General features: G+C 45.9%; 1 protein-coding gene across 4 annotated transcripts in view; it reads left to right on the top strand.

Annotated features, from left to right (window-relative positions):
- Positions 1-18,381, top strand: part of spop (speckle type BTB/POZ protein) — a 140,357-nt gene that overhangs the window by 46,109 nt on the left and 75,867 nt on the right. For all 4 annotated transcript variants that reach the window (XR_013078322.1, XM_076752878.1, XM_076752881.1 and 1 more), the window contains exons 6-7: positions 66-193; positions 14,327-14,504. Coding sequence is in view for 3 of the 4 variants with exons in the window: in XM_076752878.1 (XP_076608993.1) it covers positions 66-193; positions 14,327-14,504 (306 nt within the window). In the remaining variant the exon portion in view is untranslated. The remainder of the gene's footprint in view (positions 1-65; positions 194-14,326; positions 14,505-18,381) is intronic.

Genomic DNA, 18,381 nt, shown 5'->3' on the forward strand with positions numbered 1-18,381 from the left:
TTGTGAAAGTCTCCGAATAATCTTGTTTCTCCTTGTTTGTGCGTGTGTTTTGTTTCCTTTGCCAGAGAGCCAGAGAGCGTACCGGTTCGTCCAGGGGAAGGACTGGGGCTTCAAGAAGTTCATAAGGAGGGACTTCCTGCTGGACGAGGCCAACGGTCTGCTGCCCGACGACAAGCTGACACTTTTCTGTGAGGTAGTATGAGTCGAACGCGCTCGCCCTCTTCAGAAAGAAGCAAAATTCATAGCACAGGCTGCTCATTCAAAAATGATAATCCTGATTATATTACCAGATCCAAATTATTATTCATCAAGTGAGACATTTCAATATTGCAGACAAACACAGACTCCCATGATTAGCCTGCGAAACCGAAATTGTGATGGCGGATCACACCGATGCTGAATCGTGTGTACATTAGCAGAACTACTTGGATTACCCCAAAATATCTAATTTTAATAGAATCTAAAAATAATGAATACTGTTGAAATATCTAAGAGTGTTGTTTGTCTTGGTGGCTTTGCCTCGGAGTGATCGCAGCTGTAATTCTCGTCTCATCTTTTTATTCTCCACTACCTCTCATTGTATGTCCCTTTTAGTGAATAATGTATGTTTTTATTGGTACTACATAGCCTCTGGGTTTAGATCTCTCTCTCATCACTAACATACAAGCTGATTGTCATTCAGCCGGCATGGCGCCTTGGCTCTGATTCCTCTGATCCAAAGCTGGCTGCTGCTCCTCATTGAAAATTCCCTTGTTGTTTTTCAGCTGTAACACAGGGGGCAGCAGAGGTCAACTGTCCTCTCTCTCCGCCGCTCCCCTTAGCTCCTCATAATGGAGCCAGGGAGCGGAGAAGAGGTTAAACTTTCTGGATATGTTAATGCATTAGTTGTAATGCATGCACCCATAAATGTTTAAAAAGCATGGCAGTGGCTGTTTAAAACAATTCTAATTAACCCTGTGGGTATGGAGGAGAGCATGTCTTGAAGTTTTCCCTTTTTGTAGCGGAGCAATGTGCAAGTCTGTTTAAAGTGTTTCCAAACTGGGCTTATTGACAGAGGGGTAGGAGGGGCAGTGCTGCTTCTCCAGAGCCATGTGGGATGGGGGGTAGAGTTGTGTGTGTGTGTGTGTGTGCGTCTGGAGGAGTATCTTGTGCATATATTGTGTGTGTTTGTGCAGGCGTGTCTCACTGGGACGTAATTTTGAGGATGAGAGAATGAGCTGGAGGAAAGAGGGATTAGTTACCTTGAAGAGTCCTCTCTCTCTGAATTCATCCGCCCTCCTGAAGGGGAGGAGGCGGGGTTGCTGGTTCAAGTCCTCGGTGGCCACTTCCTCCCCCGTACGTTTGTGTTGTACTGTGGTAATTAGCCAGCGCTGCTGATGAACAGGCGAGGCGAAGCAAGGCGAGCCTGATTTATATAGCACATTCTGTACGCAAGGAAAAATCAATGTACTTAATATAAAAAGTGTTTACAACAGAAAAAGATTAAATGAGAGTGGAAAGAGGATAAATAATAAAGGCAGGGAACATTTTCAGTGTTTTTTAAGATTTAAAAGTGGTCTCAGGGTCTGTGGAAGTTTTCTGCTAAAGATGTACCAGTTTGTAACCTCCGGCCAGCCGAGCCGAGCGCTCGTGTTCTGAAAGTCGGACGGCTGATATATTGACGGGCAGCAGCGTTTTAAAATCAATTCAAGCATATGTGTGTGTGTTGGAGAAGAAAAGGCAGTCTGGAAGTGGGCTGTTGCGTGCAGTAAATGATGAGATTGCCAACGGTGAGGCCTGGTAGCGTTTTCCACCAACACGTGGGCAGGACGCTTGGCGGAGGCTGGTTTTGGGTGGATGGCGGCGAGAAAGTGCTGAACGGGTGTTTGAATCTCTTTCCCTGGTCTTTTTCCATGTGAAACTGAAGCCCAGTGTTTACCGTCAGAGACCTGGCTCCGCTTTCGTCCAGATGGTCTCGTCCGGCATCTGAGAGAGCCCCATCGCCCCAGAGCCCAGCTCTCTCCCTCTTCTCTCCTCTCTCATCCCCTCCACTTCCTCTTTTTCCCCTCCATCTTATCTATCATTCAAACCCAATCTCCTCCTCCTCTTTTCCCTCTTCCTTTCATCTCTGGCTGCCTCCCACTTTGAGCACCACAGTTTTCTTACTTTTCCCCCCTCACCCTACCTTCACCTCACCCCATGTCCCTCTCCCTGCCTCCTCCTTTCTGCTCAGCCCTACTTTTTCTTCGTCCCTCTTTGCCCTCCTTTGGCTCCTGTCTCTCTTCCTCTCTTACTCTGTGTAGTAGAGTGTCAAAGAGGTGAAAGGCTATGAGGAGAAGCCAGATCACTGTAGGAGGGGGATTCTGCCTCAACCTCTCTTCCTGACCCTTGGTCCCTGTGCTTGGTTCATTTGCCTCAGGAGACATTAGTAATTCAAATTTAGCAAAGGGAATCTGGCTATGTGTCATGTCGGAGAGGGCCTGAACAACACCAGCTGCTGCTCTCTCTCTTTTCGCCTCTCTCTTTGTCTTTATCTCTCTTCCTCCATCCCCGGCAAAGCGCTGCAGACACACGCAGGTATTTAATGAGGAGATAGCTCCCATTAAAGGTGCTGCGTTGGCTGTCAAAAGAGAGCACGAGGGGACGGAGGGAGATGAAGGAGGGGGAAGGACGCACAGCGAGAGGAGATTGAAGGAAAGGCCTTCTCGGGAAAAGTGGGCACACTGGGTGGCTTCACGCCGCGGGAGGTGGAGAACAGACAGAGAGGGAAAATAAAGACGATACAGGATGAAACACAAAAAGATGGTTTGGGTTAGATTCAGTCTGAGAGGGAATATTTTCATATGGATGAGGCATGTTTTTACCCTCTCACGCCTTCCCTGTCGGCGCCTCAGGTAACCTCTTGCTCTGAGGTCAGAGCTCGGCCGTCCGGCTCTTCATGCTATAGATAATGCAGATGCCGTGAAGGTTTTCAGAGCAGCACCAGACGCTCACGTGGGGTCCTGTGGCTCCCGGAAAATCTCAACAACCTCTGCTGTCGTGATTTGCCTGCAGGCAGAGTCGTGTTGACTGACACCGTGAGGGTTACTACTCTGGAAGTCTGTTTTGACTGACTAAAGGGAAAAGAAGGGCTTGTTTTGGAAGGGAGAAGTTTGCGGTGAAACATATCTGTCAGTCATGTTAAATTGGCTGCTGAGAAGTGGAGGAGCACAGCGGTCCACCTTTAGAGAGCCAGGAGGAGTCAGAGAGCTCCTGCTGCCGGACACATTTGGTGTATTTCACCGAGGAGATCTTCTCCTCTGTGGAATAAACCGCACACGTCTGCGGCGAAGCCTGCTTTTCTCTGTTTCCACCATGCAGGCACACCGTGCTGTATCAATTGATACTCAGCTTTGGCCATTTATAGGCCAAAGACTGATGCTCTGATGTCCACAGAAAAGGTGAGCGAGTTCCCCAAAGCTCGAGTGTCATTGACGCCGATGAAGGCCGGCATGCAGTCGATACGCATCGGGCTTGTTCTTAGTCTTGTAGCCACTATAATAAATAAAAAGGCTTTTTAACTTAAGTACCTTAATGAAGCAGAGTGCCTCGACTGTTGGGGATTCATCGATTGCCTGCCTGTGCATCAGGAGCACCTGTTCTGGGTCACATGGCCGTCAGGTCCAAGAGGCGCTTCCTCATTTGTTTTTTTTTTTGCAGTGACATTTTATTTCTGGACTGATGTTTTATTAAAAATCCCATTGATTGTGTTGTTCTTCCCTTCAGGTTGCAACACTTGTGAAATTGAGAGCTGTGGCGTATTACCTGCTGTCTTATTTACACATAAATGAAGTGAGGTGGGGGAGACGAGGAGAGTTCTCAGTTTGCATGCGTTTGTTAGGCGCAGATGTCAAGCTTTTTTTTATTTTTATAGCACTTTTAAAAACACGAGCTGACCCAAAGTGCTTTCCAGTCGAGGCAGACGGGTTAGAGATGTGACGCATTCTGCCCCAAAAACATCTCGTACTTATTAATCCTGCCTGTAAGGTGCAGCCCTTCTCGTTGCACATGTCTTTAAGTGAGCATGCAGACGTCTTCATCGAGCCTGATTATGTATTCGCCTGGATTTACTGAAGCCGCGCTATTTGTCAGTTTCGCAGGGAAGATTCTCCTCCTCTGAAAAGGAGACGCGAACGTGGGATTTAAAAGAGCCACGAGGACGTTTTTAGTGGGAAAAGAAACGTTAGAAACATTGAGTTTAGGCTCGTCTATGACTGGAAACTGAAGATTAGAAGCCAAAACGAAGCAGTGAGGCTGTTGTTGATGAAAACAGTGTCTGATGAGTGTCATTCAAGGGAAAATCACTTCAGTCTTCAACTGGAGTTTGTTTAGTTTTGAGTGCGTTTGGCTGCATTGACCTCAGTGTCAACATCCATGTCAGCACCTCCATCTGCTCCATCTCCCTCCTCTTCCTCTCCTTACTCGAGTCTGTATATTTAGTGCTCGTTTGATTTGTCATATACTTCACAGACCCTCCTGTATTAATGATTAGATATATGCTTAAGATTCTAATGTAGTTAATGTGAAGTATTTGGAGTTGTACTAACACGTCCGACAGTGATATCACTGCTAGCTACTGTGACCCACACGCTGAGGGTCAACTAGCGTCATGTGCAGCTTTTGCATGAAGGGAGGGGTTAGCAAGTCTCCCTAATTAAATCTGATTGGATCCATTTATGTCTACGCCCCCAAGTCATCAAAACTAATGGAACATTTAACAGGAAGAGAAAAAAGAGGGATTTCAATATAGAAATACTCACAAATGACATTTCATATGTACCAAGAGGACACAGGATTAGAGCTTGGAAAATGTGTTTTTGGTTTTCACTCTGTTTTTTAAAGATAAAATTACACCCAAGATGGAAATATTGAACTCCAGAGCTTACATGTTTTTGCAACAAGTAATATTTGGAGAATGAAAAGCTCCTACTGGTCACATGTGAGGCAGTAAGCTGTGCCTTCGCATGTGTGGATCGTTGTGACTGCGGATGATCCACAGATAGGTCATAAAAATTAATATTCTGATTAACGGCGTGGGTGAAATAAACTATATATTTCTTGAGTTTATTAAATATCCGGAGCAAGCCCCATGCAGCAGAAATGATAAGTGTGTGTCCCCATTAAGAGAGACGAGATGTGCATTTACGCGCGAGGCACAGCAGCGTAACTTCAGTGATTATTTAAATCTCCCGACACGGCAGCAGGATCAGTCAGGATCTAATGTTAATTAATGTTGTGTTCCTCTCCACACCCAAAAGATCACACCCCCGGTCCAGGTTCATACGGGGAAATTGTTTGGAGTAAAGCAGCCGTCCTCCTGACAGATCCTGAGCTCTGTCAGGGCTAAAAATATTTACTCCAGAAGATGAAAGTTTGATTCAGCTTTCTCTGTGCTGTCTAATTTGTAGGTTTGCTGCTTAAATGTCCCACATTTTGCTGCAGTGACAATACTGCAAGCATGTAAACGTTTCACTGAGAGCGGCCTCTCACGCATCAGTACAACACACGATGAAGAAATCACCTGGAAATGACTTTACGCTGCTTAACATCATTTAGAGGAAATACAGCCTGCAGGGACAGGAAGAGGTGGACCGGAATGTCCACGCGGGCGCCGGCGTCTAAATCAGAGGAAATAAGTCGTATGGGTGTGTGGATGATTCATGCGTACATGCGGTTTTGGTGACATCAGATCCAGTCTGTGCATCGCTGCTTTGCATGTTTAGTTATTATTAATGTACCGTATGATAACCATGCAGGCGCATGCACCTCTGTGTGACACACAGAAGGGTAATGAGTGCATACGTGAGGATCAGCGCCTCTATGTGGAGCCTGGAGGTGAGCCAGCGCTTTCCTCGTGATTGGTTTATCTTGTGCGCATCAACAACCTTTGATGCGATTTACTGAAACGCACTTCAGCTGGCGTCTTGGCCACCGCCGCCCAGTCGGAGGTCTTTTCTTAAAGGCTCCTCCGCCGCGTCCCTCCTGGAGCGAGGTGGTGTTGGGAGAATAAATGAGTGGGGTGCTGATGTTCAGCTGTTTCCTCCTCTTCCTCATGGTGTTAGTGCGGCTCGCCTCTCTTGTCGGTGGGTAAGCACTTTGCCGGGTGACAGCACCCATCCTTCACAGGGCCCCGCCATATGCCGTGCTGCTGTCAGAGGAGACGACTGCAGATGCTCCAGCTGCTCCCTCCCTGCACACTGAGCAGCACACACACACACACACACAAAAGCAGCTCTCGGCAGGATAAAGAAGCAGCGGTGGGAAGGAGAAAGGATGCACGTGGAGATTTGGGTTTGTGCAGGCGAAATTGGAAGACAAAAAAACAATTATTCATTCATGGAAAATGAGCTAAAATATATTTATATAGGTCTCCGAGAAGAGGAAAGTGGAAAAAGGTAAGATGACTTAAAAAGGACTGGAGATCTAATGAAAGAAGAGGAAATATAAATGCTGACTGAAGGCGAGACACAGGAGGAGAATGAGCAAACAGAGTGCAAGCTCCATCCGTCTCTCGCCACAGCGTTTCTACTGTGATCGCTTGTTTGCACCCATTTTTTAGCCACAGCGGCTCCTTTAATTGATACTGCCTTTGCAGCACTTTTGCACCGAAACCACATCAACAGGTCTTTTATATCCCATCAAAAGCCCTTTGCTTCTCCCAGAGTAAAGACAGCAGAAAATTGAACAAACAGGCAACTTTTGCCTGCGTTTTTATTTATTTTCCTTTGTCCAAACATTTCCTTCAAGCACTCACGATCGGGCCTCAGAGTCTCAGAGCTATCACTTTTAGTGTCTGTGATCTTCCAGCAGAGAAAACAAAACTACTTAAAAAGAGACCCAAATGGCCGGCGCTCACAGACGGCACGCAGAGGCAAAAGCTCGCTGCCGGTGGCGATGCCGAGTGTGTGCGGAAACCCTGCGTACGTGTGAGAACCAGGGGTGACACACTTGGCTGTGAATCGGGCCGCAGCGCTCGTTCAGCGGCGTGACTTCAAATCATGCATGAAAAATTCCTTCGTCCGTGTGGATTCACCCAAACACCTCTGTGTCAACGGTAGGCTGGCCTGCCCGTCTGTGCGCTGGAATGGACACAGCTGGGTCCTGCAAACAGCCAGTCTAGCAGACCAGTTTGTGGTTACTGGTGGGGACAGCAGGTGCAGTTTGATGCTGCAGGTCTGCAGGAAAACAGAAGAGGAGAAGTTACTGTTTTTGTTTTGCAGCCTGCTTCCACGCTTCCTTGTGACGCTCATTTCTTCGCCTGCTCCAGCCTGATGTTTGTCCCTGCCCTCCCCTCCAACAGTAGAAACACACCACTTACTGTGCTCCGAAGAAAAGGCCTCCTAACGAGTGTGTTTCTACTACAGCTACTGTAAAAGCTTCAGTTAACTCCTCACAGGCTGGATGAGGTGCTTGGAAGACAATTAGAGCTAACTTGGATGAAATGAATAGCCTGTAATCACAGAAGGTGAAGTTCTAGCTATTGTCTTGTGGGGAGAGTGAGTGCCGTGTTTATTTTTGACTTTAATTTAATAGCGATGGGATTTGGGGCTATGTTTGTTTAATGGCGTCGGGAACAAATGAGATTCTGCCGTTCTCCTCAGTTTTAATCAGTTCAGTCACCTGTTGCAGCTGCCGGAGGGCGGCTAAGTCTGATTCCTGTATCAGAGTCGGCCTCCACACCGAAATATCCTGTCAGTGCTCCGAGTGCTTTTTGATTTTCGTGTGCAGTAACATCCAAAAGTGGGTGGAGTGGGTGAATGGGAGAGGGGGAGGGAGAGCTGCGGTGACATGGAGCCTGTTTACTCTGGCTGGCTGCAGAGCGGAGGGCCAGTCATGCATTATAAAAAGCTGGTGATGAGTTTCATGCTCGGGGGGTTCAGACGACGAAGTTTAAAGATCACAGATCTATTAAGCCAGTGTAGTTGAAAAGTGTTTGTGTGCATGCTTTGTCTCAGCTAACCAAACTCACCTTGTGAAGTTTTACATATTCAGCGTGTAGTGAAGTATGTAATGTTCCCTCAACATTAGATTCAAATTAAGCTAAAATCAAATTTCCCTGAGATATTTAAATATCACATGATGAATCCATGATATATGACTGCACAGCCTCTGCTCATACCTTCCAGTAATGAACTCTTAATAACTTTTCAATGAATTTTTTTAATGCACTTCCTCCCAAGCAGCAGCAGCATCGCGCGGACTGATGTGGTGTTTGATTTGAAGTGCAGTGCAGATATAATAAAGTTAATGTTGTGAAAGATAGAAAACATTTTGTTTAACTCGTATCGTGTGAACAATTCAGTTTACGTTCGTTAATGCTCCGATAATCACCTCCACGGAGCTCAGCGGTATGTCTCTCAACTGCCCCGGGTAATCAGATTTGGATCGCTGTCAATCAATTAGTTCTGTATGGCTGCCAGTGTTCGGAAGCCCTTTTCATGTGCATCCAGTGCTCAGAGCGCAGATCTTCACCTCTGCAAACAAGTGTGATGTTGTTGCATTGATTCACTCTGCCCGAAATAAAAAGCTTGGAGTAAAATAGTCTAGTGATAACCTGTCAACAACAAAGTATAACCCACGAGACGGCAGATCCGATACTGACGCAGCCAAAGCTGAGAGGAAGACGAGTAGTAATTCCATCAAACAGCGTAGAGCGAATGAGAAACAGGAGCTGGAGTTAAAATAATACAGATGAAATAGTGACAGTGAGCTGCAGCAGGTTCATAATGGACCTGAACATATTCAGCTAATCTTGGTATCAGTTTTTATTATTGAAATATGTCATTACTCTGGGCTGTTATCACTCCAGTTAGAAAGCATTTACATGCTGTCGGACCCTGACTCTGCCCGCACAGCTGGACACGGTTTTCTTCTGCGTTCATTCAAAACCACAGACTCCGGTCAGATCACGAGACGCCGTGCTCGTCTGTCAGCAGGCGAAGGCTGAAGCCGTTCCCTCAGTCAAACAGGTAATTATTTCCACGTCAGGCGTAGCTAACACACAGCACATGATAAATACAGTTTTCTGGAGGTAGAGTTGAACCCCAATGACGTCTGATCTCGTGTCGAGTGTGCTGTCGTTGGGAAAGTGTGGAAAGGCGGTTTGGGAGAAACTGACATGTGGGACTGACGTATCCTGACAGATGCACAGTGGAGGTATGCACTCATATCGTTACCCAAAAAGTCAGCAGCAGTGTGCCTCAGATTACACGGGAGCCTGTCCCAAATCAGGCCAGAGAAACTACCAAGTGTTCAAATTCAAATAACGCTCATGCAAATGATCTATTGCTAATTTAACAGCAAGAGGAAGCAAGAAATAAATTACCCCCGAAAAGAGAAGCACTGAGATTCTCCTTTTAAAGTCGTACAGCTGCAGCACGTGGTGTCAAGATGAGAGCGTGTGTGTGTGTGTGTGTGTGTGTGTGTGTGTGTGTGTGTGTGTGTGTGTGTGTGTGTGTGTGTGTGTGAGAGATAAGGTGAGTGTGTCCCTGATCCCTGCCTGTGTTTACGTGTTGGAGAAGTTGCAGGACTGAACACAGAAATGAAACAAGTGTTCCATAACTTAATGAATTTCATTTGATTTGATGTTTTTTTTTTCTTTTTTCAAACTATTTCACGCGTGGCAAAACACTGTAAATCCATAAACAAACACATAAACAGGCAGAAAAAGATTGATGCATTATGAATAAATCATCTGGGTACCGAAACTCAATATTAACTCTGCGTTGCCTGGAGGTTTGAGAGGGAGCTTACGACAGATCCATCTTGATGTCTGTGGAACGAACTGGGAGGCGAGCGCTTTAGTAAGTACTTATCTTGGGAACTTAATTAACAAAACAAATGATGATTGTTGTGATGTAGCTGCAATGATTCTTCATTACTGTTATTCTTAAGGTTCTACACAGAATGTGTTTCTGTCATCATCGTCTTTGTCATCATCATCAGCACCGCTGGGAAATAAACCAGTCTGAGTCATTCAGTCGGTTGACTGGTCAGTGCAACATGCGGTTTGCTCGAGGATATTTGTAGCCGGCAGTGGATGCTTCTTAATGACTTCGGTGACTACGGGGCCAGAACAGTGACTTTAAGTTTTGGCACTGAAACTAAAATTTGGCATTGAAAAAGGAGACATTGTCATTGAAACACTTGGAAAAAAGTTGTTTTGGCACCGAAAGTGAAAACAAAGTATTGGCAATGAATAATGTTGAAAGTGAAAAAAACACAGATGTTAAAAATGACTTTTTTATTTTGATGTTTTGGGGGATTTTGATGTGTTTTTCAAGACTATTTTTTTTCTTCATCGCTGTGTCTCTGGTTTTCAGTTTTTTAACTTTCTGTCTGTTGAGGACGGGGGGGTTTGAGGGGAGGGTTGAAGAGAGAGTGGTTTATGTAGTTGGCTGGAACAAGCGCTAACTTAGCTAATGTCAGCTATCATAGCTAACCTTAGCTAAGGTCAGCTATCATAGCTAACCTTAGCTAAGGTCAGCTATCATAGCTAAGCTAAGTCAAGCCAGCTGCCATCTGGATTTGTATCTGTGCTTATTCATACAGTTACAATACGGATGCTAAGAGGACGAAGAAGACATCCCATTTAATATACACCATTCAAACAATGCCACACACCGGCGCCTGTAGCTTTTACAAGCTAACATGGAACTCACAAACCACAAATAAGTGTGTTTCTCTCTGCTATTGTTTTTTCATGTAGAGCATAACGTTAGCTATGATAGCTGACATTAGCCACGATTAGCGCTTGTTTCAATTATTAAGTTTTATGTTGGCCCATGTCCCATCTGCTAACATAGAGGGGATTTACGACCTATACTGCAACCAGCCACCAGGGGGCGATCAAGATGTTGTCACTGCACGGTTGAGAAACTGTCATGTCTTTATGCACAGTCAGCGCCAAACACCTGTAAAATTAATGACATTCGGATCAGCCTCAGTTGTATTCTGTGTATAGCGCTAATTAGCAAATGTTAGCATGCTAACATGCTAAACTAACATGGCGATCATGGTATGTTAACACTCTGTTGCCATGTCTGCAGCCTCACAAAGCTGCTAACATGGCTTCAGACTGTTATAGCAATCATATAAGCTATTCATTTTGAATTTAAAAAGTAAATTAACGTTACGATTTTGGCGTTTATTTGCCAACCTGTAACCCAGGTATTAATGCGGCTTCATCCCCGTCCATTCGTCCAGCATGAGAAGGAGTGTTTGGAGGAGGAAGATGCAAGGAGAAAGAGGAGGAGGTTGACAGTGACTGAAGATGACAGCTAATGGCGTGAAGACTGTCAGGGCAGCCAGTGTGTCTAAATAACCAGGTGCTGCGATTTAGTTTCTGCCTGGTTAAACAGTGGAATAATTGGTCAAGTTAGCCAGTAATTAGACCGGCTCTGCCACGCTGCCTCTGAGAGCCCAGCGACGGCTCCGCCATGCTAATTGGGCTATTTATACCGACACGCATTGACCAGGCTCGCTGGCTTCCCTTCCAATTCGCTTTTCAGCACTTGTTTATTTTTTCACTGTGTACTCAGGACGCAGCGCTGGACTCGCCGCCCTCCTCCTCCTCCTCCTCCTCCTCCTCCTCCTCATCTGCCTCCTCTCCTAAAGCCATTTTTCATTCCAACTTGAGCTCACTGAACTGCTGTCCTCTGCCCTCTGTCTCTTTGTCCGTCCGTCTGTCTCTCTCCTCTGTTTTCCCTCTGTCTCGTCGTTCTTCCTCCCCCCCGCTCTCCTCCTCGTCAGCTCCCTTTCTCCCAGGCTTTCTGTACTGCTAATCAGTGTTTTTATGAATGCCAGTGTCTGTGCGAGGGACCGTCTCTTCCTCAATGCGACGTGTGAATGTGTGCGAGCATTCCTCTGTGAGTGTGTGGAGATGGATGCACGTCAGTCAGTCAGTCAGTCAGACCTGCATCCCCCTCGAGTGTGATTAACAGAGCCAGCTGTGAAAACCAGACTGTCCCACACACACACACACACACACACACACACACACACACAGTCATATTCTCACACACTGAGGAATACTTCGAGTGCTCTCCTCTCTTCACAAAAGTCACATTTTCTTCTCACTGTGTCTCTGGCATTTCGGTGCCAGAAATGAGCTGCTGCTTACGAGAGGCCATCTCCAGCTGTAGATCCCACCAATAGCTCGCGCACACTCCACCCCCCTTCGGGTGTGATGGCCTCTCTATTCTCTGTCCTTCTGTCGCTCCGTATCTCTGCGTCTGTATTCTCTCTGCCTCGTATTATCCCCGTACCTTTCCGTCTCTCTCTCTCTCTTCTCCTTTTTTCTCACTCTCTTCTTCTGTTTTATTATCTTTCGCTCTGTCTATCTTTCTCTCTGTCTTTCTGTCCCCTTCAGGCTAACCCTCAAACCTCCATCAGGAGCAAACAAGGCTCCTTGACATTCAATTTCCTGCTCGCCACGCACTTCTCCATTGTATGCGCTTCTCCTCCTTTTCTTGGGCTCTTTTTTTTATGCGAGCTGAATAGGTGGATGGATGTGGCGTTGGACGAATAGGCGGGCAGATGGATGGATGGATGAGGAGGGAACTTGGCTGTGTTTTTGTGGGGTTGTCAGCCTCACTGGCTCAAGCTTAAACAGCAAGGTCACTTTGTGTGGAGTTTTTCTTGAAAACAGTATTCTGAACGTGTTTAGGGGCTGTCAGCAATGAAAACAGCTATTTTTATTTTTCCTTATCCGGTGTTATCGCACACCAGACAGTCATAATTGTGCAGAATTTAATAAACAGTGCTGTGATTGGTACTGAAAATTACATACATTACATCGCAACCTCGCATTGTCTCACGCCATCGCAACGCCGGCTGATGTTACGGCTTCTTACTTCCTTTTAATGATCACCTTAATGCTCCTCAACACTTTAAAAAGTCGGGAGGATGAGGTCATCAAATATTCAGCTTCATTTCAACATCAGTTAGTTTATGTTAAAAACATGCGGCTCTAAATACTACAGTACCCATGAGCCTCAGCAGGTGGTTGACGGGGATCGTTTTGTAACTTAACTCCTTAAATTAATGAAAAGAGGACGTTCTGGGGAGTTTTAAGAGAACACAAAGCATGCTGTGAAGTGTGCCAGAAAGCGAGCGATGCTTTTAAAGAACGTGATCTAACGAGTTCAGTGAGTGATCAGCTGGACAGTGAGAGCGCGTTCATTAATTCAGCTCTGAAATGGTTCCTCGGCTCAAGAAGAAGAGCGAACAGAACAAAGTCACTTTGTCATGAGTGTTAGTTTAAGACTGGAGGTGGTCAGGCTCAATCAGAAGAGACTGTCAATGATCGCTAAGTCTTTATACCACAAAATACAAGTTGGCTGAACGCTTTTATCTCACCGACGCACCTGGACGGCAGAAATTAGAGCTTGTTTGTTTCTCACTGCAAAGCTTCTTTGTCTTCACACCTTTTACTTTTTGTTTGTTTGTCCATCCAGGAAGTAGAAGGAACCCTGCGCACTTCAGTTATTGAGTGAAACATGTTTATTTATCGGACTGTTTTATCATGAAGACAGTCAGTCGTCATACTGACTGACTGACTGACTGACTGACTGACTGAGGCTGTGGGTCGCTAACATGTTCGGTTTGATTAGATGACACAGCGAGCAGGTAAAAATCTGCAAGTCAGTCAATCCTGGCTGTCAGAAATTACTTAGTAGTTTGTGTGTGTGCGTGCATGTGTGTGTGTGCGTGTGTGTGTGTGTGCGTGTGCTCCTGAGTCTGCTCGCGTGTGTGCGTTTGCAGCGAGAGTCCTGTTGAGAGATAAATGAGTCTGGTTGACATTGTCTGTAACAGGTGGTGAAGTCAGCAGGGAAGACATACAGACAACTCACACACACACACACACACACACACGCACACACGCACGCACACACACCCAATTTGACTTCAATGCAGATTTTCTGGCTTGTTTGAGAGCGTGGCCAATCTGATTGGATGAAGAAGGAAGAATAGGTTATCTGCGAATAGCCTCCATATTGAGCGGCTGATGTATTGATTACAGAGGCAGAGAACCCACATTAATCATTCACAGCATGTTTGATTGACTGATTAATTGTCTTTTTATGAACATTGCACGCTCTTTATTTGCCTCTGTGTGAACCAGTTAAAGGAACAGTTCACCCTAAAATTAGCTGTGTGCACAGTAAGCACTCATGTGTCACATCTAAAAAAAGACACTCAAGCTTGCAGCTGAAGACGTTAAAAAAATGTGACGTCGTCCTCACGTGCTCCGTACACTGTGTGTGTGTGTGTGTGTGTGTGTGTGTGTGTGTGTGTGTGTTCTCAGGTGAGCGTGGTGCAGGACTCTGTGAACGTCTCAGGCCAGAACACAATGAACATGGTGAAGGTCCCCGACTGCAGGCTGGCCGAGGAGCTCGGAGATCTGTGGGAGAACTCCAGGTTCACCGACTGCTCGCTGTGTGTCGCCGGACAGAAGTTCCAGGCGCACAAAGCCATCCTGGCAGGTGAGCATATCCTTCAAGTCATCACACCTGATGAAGGCGGCAGACAAAGACACAGAGCGCTTCATTTATTCAAGTGGTGAAACTTCTCGGGAGCTTCCGTCAGGCAGCGTTTTGTTCGATTTTCGGAGAAGAAATGACCAGCGATCAGGTGCAGTACATCACTGATGATGTTTACATGCACAAAATACTCAATGTTTTTGCTCTTACTCTGAAAAATGCAGCATTCCTACCAAGCTGTTCACACGGCCAATGTAATTTTCCTCTCATATTCCCGCTTACATGCAGCCTCGCAGACTCTGGTGTCCAGGCAACGAGCTGACTGTAAACAGGCTGTGTGCTGCAAAATGTGGTAAAGACCCCAGTGGAGGCGTGTTTTCTCAGTGCACACACAGTCTAAAGACTGCTCCTAGAACCAGAATAATAACAGCACGTAACACGTCTTAATTGGAAAATGCTGCGTTCGGCCCAATTAGGAAATTTGGAACATCCTTATGCAAAATGCTGTTTACATGACGCGAGTTAAATTTGGAATAATGGTTGAGAGTAAGCGTGCATGTACAGATAAACAGTGTGTGGTCACATGTCTCCAAGATGCCGCGACAGGACACAGCACTGTGCTGCAGAAAACATCAGAATCACAATCAGAATGCTTTATCGATCCCTGAGGGGAAAGTGGGTCAGCTGCAGCCGCCGCCGTCGTCAATCAGTCATAAAACAGAAAAAATAACTGAGAAATATCTTAAAGAATATGCAAAAATATCTACACTGTACGACAATGGAGGTGGACCAGAAATAATAAACAATCTGAAACATGTAAATGTGTAAAATGTGTGTATTCTGCTACAATAAGTACAATAACAAAACTACAACAATAACAACACAAGCAATAATAGTAACAATGATCGTGATAATAATAATGATACTTTGCACTATAAATATGAATACATAATACAGGTCTGTTGTCATGTTTTGGTGAGTTTGATAGATAAGTGTACTCTTTATGCAGAATGTATTTTGTATATCTGGTCTGTATCTATATATAGACCTGAGCATTGTGCCTTTGTATGCTGCACTCATAATAGAGTCCAAGGTGAAGTGCTGAGGTTGTTTTCTGACCAACAATCCAAAGCCCACACACGGAAATTACATTTACACAAAGCGGAGAAAGGCAGTAAATCTTCATATTTGAGGAGCGAGAACCAGCGAATGTTCGGCATCTCTGCTTGATGAATGACCTAAATTAACGGGTTATCAAAATATGATTAATTTTCTGTTGACTAATCAAGCAGTCGAGTAAAAGTTTTAAGAGCAGGCGGCTTCCAGACTAATATCCAGCACGCGGCGGAGTTTATCATCACTCTGGGTTTCATTTGAGACTTTTAAACTCGATCTAAATTCTGTTTCAGATGCTTTTCCACCGCGACAAGAATTGAATACCAGGGGAAATACTTCATCAGATTTTTATTTTTAATGAATAAGTTTGCCTGCCACAGGGATGCTTAAATTTGAATACATTGAAAATCCACACAAAGTGTGAGCTGCAGGCACCTGGAGCACCTGCCTGCGTCGGTGTCGGCCTTCGTGGAGGCCGTATTGACCGCACGCACACACGCACGCACGCACGCACACACAGGATGCGTGGCGAGCGACTTGTGGCAGATATTGGCACTTTGATGACAGGCAGCATCAGCTCGTGTAAAGTTTGAGGAAACTGGTGAACTGTGTGTCTCAGCGGGGGCAAAGAGAGGCTGTTCATTATTGGATTTGTTGAAATGTGTGTGTGAGGAGCCATTTTAATTATGTGCTGCTGTGGTTTGGGGTCTTCCTCTCTCTCCCCCCCCCTCTCTCTCCGCTTGGTCCGGATGACGTCCCTCCTCCTCGTTATTCCCCCTCTTGGCCGTTCCCGTGACAACTCTCCCGTCCGTTAATCGCCGTGGAGACGGACAGAGAGGGATCAAACGGAGGAGGGAGAGCAGCTCAAATTGGCTCCACGCTGGCCATGTGATCTTTACGCCGCCCGCTCTCTCCGTCTCGTACCTTCCCTTTCTTTTCTTTTTGCATCTTTCCTGCCTTCCCTCCTTTCACTTTCATGTTTCCCCTTTTCATCCTCTCTCTTGTCCCTTCCTCCCTCCTCCTTTCACCGTCCCTCTGTCTCCCGTGTCCCCACCTCCCTTTATTATTTGTCCTCCTGTCAGTCTTTCCTTCTTTATCTCCTTCTCTCCTGTCAAATTTGCTCAGTTCCCTTTACTCCCCATTTCTGTCTGCTGTTCTCTCGCTCTGACTCTCCCTCTCTCTCCCTCCTTTCACTTCTCTCTCTGCCTCTCTCTCCCTCGCCCGCCCCTTCCCTTTGTTGCTGCAGTATGAGCTCACCAGTGCTGAGCTGCACCAGACAGCCTTACTGTAGGTTTGTCTCCACAGTCCTACCTGGCAGCTCTCTGCTCAGTTTGCTTTCACTGCTCCAGGATGCAGCAGTCATTAATTAATGACTACACCGACTCTTTGAGGATTTTGTCTGCTGATGTCTTCACCTGATATGTGAAGAAAAAAGAGGGTTGGCACCAACATCATGTCCCTGTCTCTGAAATACGACTCTCTCTTGCAAATGCTTTGGCACGCCGTAGCTACGAGTGGAGGTAACGGCAAAGAGGCAGAGGTCCAGCTGTCTTTAGCTCTCTGTCATGTAGATTTATTTCACCTGAAAGCAGAATCCTCGTCGTTGGGGAGGTTTGAACACCTCAGCTTCCCCTGTAAACAAAACAAACCTCCTGAGAGAAAGCAGAGGTGTGTGAGAGTTATTATTTTTTTCACTCGTTCCTCAGACGAGTCCGACAGCCGACTCCTGTCATAATCGGACCAGAGGAGAGCAGGAATGTGGATCTTTCCCACCTAAAAACATCCTGACAGGTGATTTACCTGAAAACGTGAACGCAGAGTTTTTCTTTTGCTCCTTAAACTGAAAGTGGAGCGGATGGACCCCCAGAGGTTGAACTTTTTGACATTTTGTTTGTGGCGTGACCTTTTGAAGTTATTCTGACCCTGAGTCGGTTTATCTGAGACACACGTCTGAGAGGCGAACGCCGCGGGAGCCGAGAGCTGCTGGGTTATTTATTTAGCTGATGATTTTAGGTACGACTGAAGCAGCAGGCGCTGACCTCGTTGTTAACTTTGAATCCACTTGTTGGCTTATTTTACTGTTATTATCAGCGTTAGACTTATTAGCTGGTGCAGAGTTGATGGATGACACCGTGTTTCCAAATAATAATTAAATGGGTAGCTAGCTCTGCGGTTAATAACTCATTATTAAGTGCTTATGTTAATTAGCATATCACTGACTTTGACACGTACTTAATAATGTGTTCAAACATTTGTTAAAGTTTAATCACTAGTTAATTAAGCATTCATTAGTGAGCAGTAATGTGGAGTGTTAAAGAAAGTGAACCGTGTCAGAAGACAGTGGTTGATGGGTGATCGGTGGTGAAAGGCCTCTCTGACTGAGCTCCATCTGTGAGGTTGAGCTCAGCCTGAGCCCGGACTAACTCAGCCGTCACCACCGGGATGATGACAGATGAAATACGCCGAGTCGTTGCCTTAAGCAGAACTACAGAGACGGGAAGCGGTGATTATTTTAAGCACGCAGAATTATCATCCAGCGGCGACGCGGTCGGATCAGACGGCTAGCATGGCCGCTCGGTGCTGAGGGTGAAGCGTAAAGTCTCCAGCTGGGTCTGCTGGTACCGCTCACCTGTTTAGTGACGAGAAGGTAAACAATAAAATCATCCATGTGTCCTTTTTGACCAACAGCCCGAGCGCTCTCTCTTTTCAGTCACCAGATTTGGCTATTTAATCTGAGTTTGTGTGTGGAAAAAGTGTGGCTAAA

The sequence above is a fragment of the Chaetodon auriga genome, chromosome 16, assembly GCF_051107435.1.
Source record: "Chaetodon auriga isolate fChaAug3 chromosome 16, fChaAug3.hap1, whole genome shotgun sequence".
NCBI classification, from domain to species: Eukaryota; Metazoa; Chordata; class Actinopteri; order Chaetodontiformes; family Chaetodontidae; genus Chaetodon; species Chaetodon auriga.